Source organism: Heliangelus exortis, chromosome Z, assembly GCF_036169615.1.
Source record: "Heliangelus exortis chromosome Z, bHelExo1.hap1, whole genome shotgun sequence".
Lineage (NCBI taxonomy): Eukaryota > Metazoa > Chordata > Aves > Apodiformes > Trochilidae > Heliangelus > Heliangelus exortis.
In genome coordinates this window covers 26,125,099-26,137,950 of record NC_092454.1, presented here as the reverse complement: position 1 = coordinate 26,137,950, position 12,852 = coordinate 26,125,099, and the positions used below count along the sequence as shown (strand labels likewise).

Sequence of the window (12,852 nt, the reverse complement as noted above, 5' to 3'; positions counted from 1 at the left end):
AATAGAAAAAGCCTGTATCAGGCTGGTCAGGTTTCCTGCTCCCCTGTAGCTGTTTCTAAATGACTTGGAAATGCAAGCACATTTGTATGCACAGTAAACTTCACAGCAAACACCTGCTTCTTAAAGGCACTGTGCACTCTGCAAGCTCCTGTAATTTACTGCTTGAGTACATTCTTTTACTTCATTTTTTGTACACTCAGAAATTTGTGTTCTAAATGCAATTACAGCACTTTCCTACAGTTCAAGTGATTTGTCTTACCCTGTATTCCTTCTGTGTGCAAGAAACAGACTGTGAATCAATGCAAGCCTGAGACACTAGATAATAAGCAGAAGCCTATCTGATGTTCTTTTTCTTACAGATAATACTATACTATACTGTACTAATAATATCATACACTGTTATAGTACCAAGTCCATCTCCTCTATGTGGCAACATATGAAAAAAATGCATTTTAAGATGAAAAACCTTTATCCACTGTAGGCAAAGAAACTCCACTAATTTCAGAATTACATCAATTGGTGTATTATGTACAAACACACACACAGAGTACAATCAGCTAGAGCTGATCAAGGAGAAAAGTACAGCATACATTTTTATAACTTCAAAAGACAGATGAAAGCAGTAATGAACACTGGCTTGTGTTTTTGTGACTTTTCAAGTGTATGTTTAAAGTTCAGTAGAACTGCCATATAAAAATCTAGTGATTTTGAATCATCATCATCAAGAGAAGGTACATGGTAGGACTAAATAATACTGAAGAAAATTTCACTTACCCTTTTGATTTTGCAGTTTCTTTGTCTGCAATATTTGCTTAAGAAAACTTACATATTAAAAATGATCAGGAAAATAAAAATGTCGTGGGCTCAGACAGACTATACAACAGGAAAAAATCACAAACTCTGTACCAAATGATTAAAAAAGCTCACTTTTACTCACTTCCAGTGAACTCAGTGAAGGTGATTTAAATCCCTCCTAGGTAATTCTCTCTCTCAGCAAAGTACAATATCAAGTCAGAAGCATGATTTCTTGCAGGACTTCTGGAATTTCTGCATACTATGGTAAAATTTTTGAACTCTTACAAAAACACAAGCAAGACAAATCACTGCAAACAAGGATTTACAACCAAATAAGAGAAGTACCAGGGAGCTTCTTTGAACATCTCATAGATTTCTGTACTCAAACTTCTTAATTTCACCAAGACCCCTCCAATATCCAGACACACAGGCACAAAATGCCAAATAATAACCCTATTATTTTTCTGACCATCCACGCTAACTTTTTTTTCACCTCTTCACAAAGCAGCAGTCATCATGAACAAACATGATTTGTGTTGCAGCTGGTCTTTAAAGAAAGACTTCAAGAGACAGTTTATGAAACCTGCTTCCATAGAAGAATTTTTTCAGGAAAATGTGAAAAGAGGAAAAATAGATCTAGGATAATGAATAAAGATTCAGCCATAAAAGCAACAAACATAGCTTTCATGCTCTGAACAATCAGACTCAAGATCTGAATGCTGATGAAAGGCCAAGGATGACTAAGGAAAAGTTTAACTTTTATTAAAAAGGTAGAAAGTTTATACTCTTCTTTTATGTGGACAACATCTAACATCTTTGTAAAAGATCTAATTATTTTCATCATTATTTCCAGCACCATCGTTTATTAATTGAGCCTGCGCACAGAAAAATTTGGTCTTCTCTTGATGTTGGTGCCAAAGGACACCAAAACACATATTATCTTCATTGGAATTCAAACTGGATCCACAATTTCAACTATTCCAAAATCAGAGAAAAGGTTTGATAACTCATTGTTGCTTTTGTAAGACAAAAGAAATGTTATTACCAAACTGCAGCCTGAGGAAGAGAATTTGCTTTTATAGGAACAGCCCTGGGACACTGGATGACCAGCTGAAGAAAGCAGATGGCCAAGGGCATCTTCTTAGTAGTAAATCTCATCCATATCTACCTGGAGCACTGGCAGAGCAGAGAATACACCTCATGTTTTTTGAGAAAGACAGCTTGTAGAGCCGATTTTTAAGGCACTGTAGTTTGTCAAGCCTTAACACAGGATAATAGACTACTCAAAATAATCCAGAATAAATGTGGTACCTTTGAAAGACACTAAAAGCTTTTCTTTCCAAGTATGATCACACAGCTTTAAAGCTTGCTATGTTCCATGTGATTAATTAACACACTGAAGTGAGAAATTAATTTCCGTGCCAAATTAAATGTCATACACAAAGAGAAAAAGCATATGGGTGTATGTTTTGGAGCATCTAGGTCCTGCTGAGGTACTTTTAGAGAGAAAACAAAACAACAAAAAAACAAAACACAGAGGGAGGAATACGGCAGATCAATCTGACATCATCACTTCAAAACAGATCAAAATATTTGTTCTTTTGAACTTAAGGGCATTATTCCATCCTGAAATATTATTTAAAAACACCTTCAAGCCCACTTCCTCCTCTCCTGCCCAGAGCAGCCAATGCAAATGAAACCTAAAAAGCTGGGGACAAGTCAGGACATTTGCACACCTCTTCAAAAGGTTCTACTGCAATGTCTTGTGGCTTCCTCCCCTTCTTTCACAGAGGAAACAGCGATACAAAAAAAGGGTTTTTTGCAATTGTAACCATGCTGTCAGTTTGCGTATCTGCTTCATTTGCCTAGGGCATTCTTTTCTTGATCCCACTACTGAACTTAGGCTACCTTTCTCCCATGACCCATTCTAAAATGTCTTAATTTCCTCTGCAGGGAGATCCAGGCAGTTGTCAGCATCATGTGCCTCAACACAAACAGCTTGGTTTTGTTCAAGCCAGCCTTCAACATTACCCACCAATGCAGGCAACTTCAAAGCACCCCAGTACATATTGTTCACCCCTTACAGTCATGCTCTGACAATACCTGAATTACGACAGTCTAAGACTCAGCTTGCTTTTATTCTGGCATATTGAACAAACAAGCCAACCGTGCAGACAGAAGATATCTCTCAGCATTAAGCAGGCTTTGAAGAAGGCCCAATGGGGGCTGCATGCAGTACAGATGTGGCCAGCTGCACCATTTAGCCCAGGATGCAACAGGCTGCTTGCACTCCCTCCTGTTATCCTCCCAGGTAGTACAGACAGAGACACAGAAAATCACAGGAAAAGAGAATCTGACAGTTCCTCAGCATGAACAAAATCTGAAAAAGCAGTAGCAGTCATGGCTTTTCAGTCCCATTTGTTTCTGACTCACAGCTTCCTTTCCCTTTCAACAGCCCTGATGAGAAGATTACACTACTTTATAAACAACAGCCATCTTCTGCTCCACAGGCAAACACATAACACCAACACAAAACAGAATTAGAGTACAGGGGCAAGGCCTAATGCAGTATTAGTCTGTGTCTGGTGTTGGACAACACCAGTTAGTTCTGTGGACAGCTTAAGATGTCCCCAGTAGGGACATGTGGAGAGTCCACATTCATATTCCGTGTCATGCCAGTATTCAGAGATAAATTCTTCTCAGAAGGGATATCTAAACATTTGCATAAAGTTGTAAGTCAGTGCTGAACTCACCCTCACTACTCAAAGTGTCCTTCCTAATTTTTAATTCTGAATAGTTAGTTTCACCAGTTTCCTGTGGTACTTACATGGCATTTTAAAAATAACTAACTAAATAAAAAGTGTATTTTCCCTTATGGTTCTGGATGTAGCTCCATCTAAAGACAACTCCTCTTCAGGTATTCTGAGGGGAAAAAGAACTAAAGCCCACTACATTCCTCCTAGAATCCATTAATTCACCAAAGAGGAGAGAAGTTTGTCACAAAATTTTAGATTGTGACAATAAGAATCTGAATGAAATAAATAAACCAAAATCAGAACTGTATGTTTTCCTTTCCTCATCTAGTTTATTTTAAAAATTAATAGTGAACTAGATCTTCAGTATTTTATAGATAATAAGTTGGCATTACTATGGATAGGAAATGCTTTTGGTAACAGTACAATTAATCAATTCTCAGACGTATATGAGAACTTCCAGCCATTTTCTGCCCTCCAAATATTTATTGTACAATGGAGATATCAAAGATCTTCCTTTTCCATTACCAAAAGGCATTTTGTGTCATACAGTCAAAGAATTTATCCACCAGTGCATTCAATTCTGGTTTTCTTGAGAACACAGGGAAGATAGTAAAACACTGAGTCATTTCTTATCAAACTGGGCCACTCAACCACATACCAATTTTACCCACATATCCAAAACTTTAAGAACTACCAGAAGAGAGAGTGTCTTCTTTTCTGGCTTACAGAGAGCTATTTGTAACTCTGCAAAGTTTAAAAGTTAAATACTGGCAAACAAATAAGTACATGAATGATACAAAATATAACCCACTTTTTATTCACATTCATAGATATCCATGGCCGCTTGTATGCGTTTCCCTCATGTTACACCAAGACAAAATTTAAAAACTACCAAGGACAATGAGAAAGAAGATTTTATTTAAAAGGACTCCTTACAAACCTCTAAGACTTATACCAAGCTTTAACATAACACCCCTGATGCTACAGGTTAACGATGCATTCAACTCTCTAAAGAATTCAGTAAAGAATAATAAAAAAGTATTTTAAACTTTAGTTGTTACTTTTAATAAATATGATTTGTACTATCAGTCCCAAGAAACTTGTGAGATTCCTTTTTTTTCCATCTCTGGAAAGGTTCTCCTATAATTACATTTCACAAAAGGTCTCCTTCCTTGTCATCACAGCATTTCTTTTCCTCTGTCACTGATATTCCCAATTGTTTCTCTTTCTCTTGATTTCTAATCATCCCAAAACTACTAGTTTTCTTTTCCTTTCCTCAGATGAAGAATTCAAATCCACTGGCTGTGTGATTACTTCCTTACTGTGTGATTGCCTGTGTTCTCTTACATCACAGTGGACCATCCTGACTCATTTTCTTTCAGGTATGCACCTGCCTTACAGAGCACACTAAGACTTCAGTAAGCACAGTCTACTTTTGAGCACTGGGACAAAAGGCAAACCAAGGTATGACATGTTTATGGAGATACAGAAATTTTAGCTTTACAAACATCAATATTTATGGCCACAGCCAAGCAATACAGCCTTCTGCAGGAGATAAGAAAGCACATTTCCCACTTGGCAAAACTGGCAGGTTCCCCTCTTACACTGCAGAAAAAAAAAACCCAAAGGACAGAGCTCTCATTTTTCAGTGTTTCCATTGGTTTTCCATGTCTAAATAATAGCATGAGTTGACCCCAAGCATGTCCCTTTGACCTTAGTGTTCAACCATCCCCAACACAGGATGGAGAGGAAGAAGTGGGAACAAAAGCACAACCAACACTGGAAACACAGTCTTCATTTTAAACTATGCAATACAATTGGTTTGCAGCAAGCATGAGATCTAAACAAAAAAAGCAGTATCTAAAATGTGTACTAAAAGTGCAGTCTGCAAAATTCAGATATTGAAATACAGTAATTCAATTGCTAATTTTTTTATAAAATGCACCTAGTTTACCTGCTGTCCCATTACAGAAATCGAATATTCTGGAGGAAAATAAGTTTAAATGAAAAAAAATACTGACAAGAATGAGGAAAGGAGAATGCATCCTTCTACCAATAGTACGGATATTAGTAATGATTCAACACAAACAATGCAGAAATTCTCATTTTCTCATATGTGATCAATACCATCCTGGCAATAGATATTCCACAGTGTGAAGTGACATAAAATTATAGCTTCTTAATGAAATTCTCTTTCTGAAGCACCTTTCAAGTTCTCTTCAAGAGAGTCTCTTCAAGAGTTTCCTTCATACCACCTGGTAATTTTCATCAATTTTCATTCTTGAGGCAAGGAGTTGCAATTCTGAAGCTGAATTTTAGTTTAGAACTTAAATAAACTAAAATGAGTAAGTTATAAAACAGATAACATTTCACTATACCAAAAACTTTAATATGAGAAATGCTCAATTTAAGTTACAGAAAATCCAAAAGCATTTAATAAAAAGGTCACCTCACAGAGCTTAAATTTGCCCTGGTTATACTAAGAGATTATTGCTCATTGAAACCAGGAAAACAGACCCCTCTGACAATATTATTGCTCAAACCTCAGGCTACCTAAGAGGTAACTTCATTTAAAAGTTAATGGATTTCCTTCTTGCTGTCATGCTGGTTTCATTAATTCAGTTAAGTGCACCTACAGAAAATAAAGTGTCTCAGTGTTCATTTATTTTATGGTATTCCCTGGGGTATTCAAAATTGCTGGTCTCATCTGTAGAGATGCTGGTGAAATTAGTAATGTATTTTAAATATGTGACAGGATTTTGAGATGTAGATAGGAGGAAGGTGAGCCCTTTTGTTCCTTTCATTCTTTTTAAACTAAAATTGTGCACTATTTCAGTCCATTTTTAGAGGCTGAAATAGTTAGAGGCTCCACATGCACCATCTTGCACTCAGCGTGCAATCAGATGACTTCCTTATACCCAAAAAGAATTTCAAGAAAAGAACAGCACCTCTCCAGTATGGAAGTGCTATGGAATATCATTAATATGAAATGCTATGGAACTAGTATGGAAGTGCTACGGAATATCGTTTTTGGTTTGGCTTTTTTTGGTTTTGTTTTGTTGTGTTGGGGGGGTTTTTTGATTGGTTTTGGTGGGTTTTGTGGTTGTTTTGGTTTTTGTTGTTGTTGTTGTTGCTTTTGTTACAAACAGTGCTTAAATATATCCACAATGATGAAAAAAAGTACTTATTTACACTTGGAGCTTGAAACTATGTTTTGTTTCCCTGCTACCGTATAATATATGCACACATAACAGAAAAAGAGTAGCTTTATAAAGAGAAGGAATTACAAGGCTGCCAACAAGACTTGGAATGGTATCAGTTTTTCTAAAAAACTGTTTTTGGTATTCAAAAAAAAAAAAAAATTATTTCAAGACTATGTCCTTTTAACCAATTGATTTTTTATTAATTATTCTTTCCAAAGCAATATTCTTAATATCTAGAAGAATCTGTCTGGAAAGTATCTATTACTCAATACCAAACAGGGCAAAGGGAAGAATGCCATTTCATATACTTGAGCTTCTGTATTACAGTTCATTAATGACTCTAGGTGGTAAGTAAACTACCATAGGTGGAAAGTAACTACAATCTGCCATTAAAAAGATTTTTATAATTTCTGAATTCTTGGACCTGAATGATTACAAGATTTTCTCGCAGAAAGATGCTTTCCCTTTTAAAATATATATAAAACAGCAGAAATGACTAACATATATTCTATATTATCACAGCAAATTAAATTTTGAAGGCATGAAGTTTGGACCATTTTGAACTGCTCAGCTTAAAATTAAAATTTAAGAAAAAAACAAACCAAAACAAACCAAACAAAAAAACAACCAACCAAATAACTAGCTTCACTGGGGAAAGAAAGAAGAATGCCAGAATACTCCGAAGATTTCTAACCCATTTCTATATATCATAATTAATCATACTGTGAAACAGTTCCCAAATTTCTGAACAACAGGTATCATATTCTGATTAAGTCACTCATGTGTTTTTTTTCAATTAAGTCACTTTAAGCAACTCCTAACCTCAGTCACTCACTACTTCAGGTATTTTTGTGTGTGTAGTTTTTTTGTTTATTTTTTAAACCTACACTGAGATGCTGATGGTTGCATTTTGATAGTCAGATGTCATTTTGTCAAATTCTCAGCAAATTCTCATGAAGAAAAATCTATTTGTCTATTTCCTGGAAAAAAACTTTCTTTGTAGATAGTACTTTAAACAGAGATTCGACCTGTAAGTCGAATAGCTTACAAACCATGAAATGCACCTCTCTTCGTAGGACCACATATGGAAAGCCAAACAGCCTTGCATTTCACAGAAGTACTAACACCTTGACGTACCATGTAAGTGATTTGGTGGTGAGAATATTGTACTACCTAAAAAGTAATGATAGAGAACATATACTGTAAATGGAGTCTTCCAAGAAGACTTAAGTGTATCTATCTTATTAAAGATTTCTCTTACAATGAAGCTTTGTTGTTGGTCCATCACACATGTCAAATTAAATAGGACTTAGCGCAAAAGTAGTGCTTGGAGATAAATTTCAAGGAAGACTTCAAAAGTGCAATGACCAGGTGGCTGAAGACTAATTAGAGAGCTTGTTCACTGGAGAAGTAGCTAATATTTTTTTTGAGAACTTTATTCCAACCAAAGAGATATGAACATAAAATGGAGATGATTCAGAATATTTTTAACCTATTCAGGAGGAAAAAAAACATTTGCCTTAAATAATGTCTTCAAGAAAAATAAGTAAAAGAATATTTGAATTCCTGTTACATACACATCACAGGATGACTGTTCTCTCTGAAACAGCTAATCACAAACAGGCTCTACAGCAGTATTTTCTAAGGGCCCACAGAGGTTTCCTTGACCTCCAATAACAAGTCTGTGCCACAAGGCAAACCAATTCCCTTTTGCAAGGACAATTAGTCCAGTTAGTACAGAGTCAAAATATGCCCACAGCCCTTCAGTTGGGTACTATGTCAAAACACTGTTGACGTGTTTTGTGATACCACCAAAACCTTATACCTACTTAAAAGGTAGTACTGTACCATAAAAATGTCAACATTATTGCTTACTCTATGTGAAGATGAGTCAAAGTAACAGTCCTGAAAAACTTATTATCTTTTAGTTAACAGCTGATTATTACCATTTTCGTAGCAAAAGTTTGTTAAAAGCCCATTTCTAAATCGGCATCTTGAACATCCCTTTTAGTGGAAAAACTGCCCCAGTCTGAGATTTTATACCTTGACTAGATACATTGTATCAGAACCACTTCTAATCCAAGATTGCTTAGACTAAAACTGATATAGCTTTATTATTTCAAAGGATGTAGTCCCAAAATATCTCTCACAGTTAATGTACTATAGACAAACATAAAAACTGAGATAATTAGATACTTGGTGCCTATTAGCAGCCTGCTGTACCCGAAGGCTGGAGAGCCAGCTCTCACATTTTCACACAACAGTGTTCTGACTTTAAACCACAAAGACATGTAGGGAGAACAAGACAGCACTGGTAACAGTGAGAAAACAGAAACAAATTTTGAGAAGCAAAAGTCAGTTTGAGCACCTACTAGTGAAAGATCATAACAAATCCCTTCAGACAGCATGACCCACAGCAGACTGATCAGCTGCTCACAGCCTAGATGGCTGGGAACTTTATTCCTGGCTCTGATGCTGACCTGTTGCATGACCTTGGAAAAGTGACTTGACCTCTTTGCACCTCGGTTTCCCTACTAGGAACCAGCAAAAAAGTCAGTCCTTTCCTTTACCTAACAAGCTCTTTGTAATCCACAGAGAAGAGACAAGTACCTCTAAATGGCACTCAGAGTCTTAGTCTTGTGCCAACTCTGCTCTTAGCTGTAGTCTGAAGTACAATTTAACCTTCAATGTAATATAAAAATTTCGTCAATAAAAAAGGTAATTTAAAAACATTATATTTTGCTGCATATAGCTGCTGTCAAACACAGCAGCCTATAAATAACTACCATGCAAACTAGGCAATGCATGTTCAAAACTCTACAACACTTCAGAAAGAAGTATCTGCTTTATGTCTTTATTTCAGATTCATGGAAGAAAAAAAATTGCCTAAGACTGCAGCAGTCAGAGAGCTAAGTCTTTCACCCCTCCAAGCAAATAGGACTAAATCCTTTAATATCAAGGGAATACATAGATAGCAAATAGCCAATAAGTTCTGCTTTTTACTTCTACCAGACATGCATTGTCTTGGGGGAAAAGAAGGGAACAAAGCTGCTTGTATAACCACTTAAAGCCTCTGCTCTTGCAATAGTTCAAGATTTGTGAAACAGTACTAAAAACATTTCCTGGGAAGCTGTGAACAAAATTGAAAGTGTGAAGATTTAAGAAAGATCACATCCAGCATCTGAAGTTCTAAGAAAATCTTCGTTTTGAAACAAAATATGTAAGAACACTTACAATCTATACAAAAGCTGCAATTCTACAAAAATAAGTATGAGACTCTGCATTTTCAGAGGTGCACATGCTAATAAAAGAACTTAAAGTGTAAAATGACAGAATATGATAAATTTTAAGTTCTCTTTTACTAAGAAATAATCATATAACTTCAGTGGAAACCTGTAGAATAAAACCCGCATAAATGGTCCCTGAGCAGCTTAAAATGGAATAACCAGGACCTGGTGGAAATACCCAGTTCTGCCCTCGTCCAGCTGTGGAGCGGATCAGGGTACTGATCCAGCTGCAGACTAACACAATAAAAGTGGTTACCCTTCAGCTGGACATGTGCTCTTCTTCTCACACAGCTGCACAAACACTTCTGCCAGTACAAAGACAAGGGTGACCATGACAGTGGAAACCATTGACTAGGGGAGAGCTAAACAGTTCCTCTCCTTAGGTTTTCAAAGGCTTAGGTTTTCAAAGGCTAATAGAGCTACAGTACTGGGTGTGGTTCCACATTACACAAATTTCATGTTAAAACCAAAAACCAAAAGCCATAAACCAAAAAACAAAGAAACAGGCTGCTACAAAAAGGGAGATTCTCATTTGCTTGAAGTTTCCTCCTGTGTAATGTCAGATTTTACCCTAAAATGTTAGGAAACTACAACTTTACTGTCAGATCTGCACACTGTTACAACCACCTCAATGACTGCTTAATGGTTAGATTCAAGACAGAGAAGAAGCAGGTAGAAAGGGTGAAACATTTAGCATCATACCAGATTCAGGCGATAGTAAGAATGGCAGAAAACCACACCTTCATCTTAAACTAGATGATTCCCAAAACTGCAAGCCATGCAAGACATTTCCCATGGCACAAACCCATCAGGGTTTGGACTCGTGAAGCTAACTGTAGAACTGGTTTTTAGAGATTATTCTTTTAATATTCTACTGCACATTTACTGGCAACAAAAGCACATATGCACGCATAGGATGTATGCCCCCATCAGCACATACAAAGGTAAGTTTTTCAGAGGTGTCTAAACTTATACTTCAAAGACCCTACGTAGGCACTGCTTTCCAGCATCACAGTGATACGCTCTCTCCTCTGAGCTAACTTTGGATTTAGTAACCTATATGCAAAGAGTTGATTCAGGACAGCCTGACAGTCCTCAATACATGTAGAGATGGTAGCGCTACAGATTATAGTTAAAATTATATTGTTAAAATCTAGACTCTTTCGGCTTTCCCTGCCCCAGCTGTTTCACCAAAATCTAGTCATTCAAGCTGAAACATAGAGGCATGGAGATTTTTATTCTTTGGATGCCTTAGGTAAGGCATATCTGCCCTTTTCAAGAATAAATTTTAGAAGAACTGATTACTTTTCCTTTTTATCTGATCCAACACCACAACAACATTCTTACGTTTCTAATCAATTCAAGTCATCGGCTTCTTGAACAAGGGCTTGAAGTACCTGAGAGATGCCATTTGCTGCCATCAGGCTTAACCCAACAGGACCAAGTTAAAGACCTTTAGAAATACCTCAGTTTTCCCATGCTCTGTCAGGGCTCATCAGCGTTTGGCAGACGGCTACTTTGAACAGTTCACCCGCCCCGAGCAGCCTGCAGCAGCGCAAGAGCTTTTCCCACCGACTAGGCTACTGGGCAGAGGGCTGCGAGACGAGGCTTAACCTTCGTCCCTCCTCTCAGGAGCTGCTGCCCTGCAGGCCCGGGCGGCGGGGGAGGCGGCGGCCTTTCCCCCGGAGAGCCGAGCAGCTCCGGGCGGGGACGGCAGGGAGCAGCGGCCCGCGGCAGAGGGAGAAAGAGGGGAGTGACTCAACACGGGCGCGCAACAGCCCGTGCACATAGCTGCCTTTTCCTTTCTTTTTTTTTTTTTTTTTTTTTTTTTTTTTCCCTCCTTTTCTGTAGCATGTACAGAAAAATACTTGTGCCAAGTCTCCCGAATGGTCGGCACCTGCTCGCTTAAATAACTATCTCAAAGTAAAGTCTTCAGAGCCACGTCTACCCCACCGGCACGCGTCTTCCTGATTCATCTGTCCCTTGCACGACTGCAACGAAAATTATAAAATTAATTTTCCGCCTCCCGCGGGATCTCGAAAGCCCTTTTTCCTACCGCCTCTCTCTTCCCGGCTGCCGAAGCGCAGTGTGGAGGCAGACGCCACCGGGCAGCCTCAGCTCACAGCGCGGCTGCCCGGCCCCGGCGGCTCTCCCTCTCCGCATCCCGCAGTTCCACCGGCCGCACTTACCTTGATGCCCTGCTGCTGGGTGGTCAGGGTCAGCTTAGACTCGTCCAGGAGCAAAACTTCGCAGTAAAATTCCTCCGGGACCGCGCAGAAACAACCCATGCCTGCTGCGATGGCCGGGGACAGGGTGGGGAGTCGGGAAGAGTCCCGAGCGGCGGCGGAGAGGGGCTGAGGCGCAGCTGGGGATGGGCTGCGTCCGGCTCCGCGCACCGCGGCAGCGCCTGGAGACCCAGAGGCTGCTAGGGAGCAGCACCCGGCCCCACGGGGCGGCCCTCCGCCGTCGCCATCCCGCGGAAGAGCCCGGACGGCGGTGCCTGGCGCTCCCTGTGGGAACGGGGGAGGAAAAAGACCTTTTAGGAAAGAGCCCAGGGCGCAGCCTTCGCCCACGGCTGGCTGTCACGGCAGCTCCCCCGCCGCTGCCGCCCTGGGGAGGTACCGAAACGCCCACCCGCCCCGTCCCCCGCCCCGTCCGCGCACGTTTCCGCGCCTCCTCTTTCTCTTTGTGTAGAGGAGCAGGCGGCGGAGGATCCCTCTTCGCCTCCACGACCCGAGGAGAAGTTCCCGCCGGCGACCCCCCGCGGAACCCGCTAGCGGAGGAAGGCGGTGACAGTGCCCGGTGGGCGCG

The 12,852-nt window shown here is 39.4% G+C and overlaps 1 protein-coding gene across 3 annotated transcripts in view; it reads right to left on the bottom strand.

The window, feature by feature from the left end:
• The window catches only part of EPB41L4A (erythrocyte membrane protein band 4.1 like 4A), a 125,143-nt gene extending 112,793 nt beyond the window's left edge, over window positions 1-12,350 (bottom strand). For all 3 annotated transcript variants that reach the window (XM_071731957.1, XM_071731958.1, XM_071731959.1), the window contains exon 1: window positions 12,231-12,350. In XM_071731957.1, the coding sequence (XP_071588058.1) occupies window positions 12,231-12,329 (99 nt within the window). In that variant the 5' untranslated portion in view covers window positions 12,330-12,350. The remainder of the gene's footprint in view (window positions 1-12,230) is intronic.
• Between the last annotated feature and the right edge of the window lie 502 nt (window positions 12,351-12,852).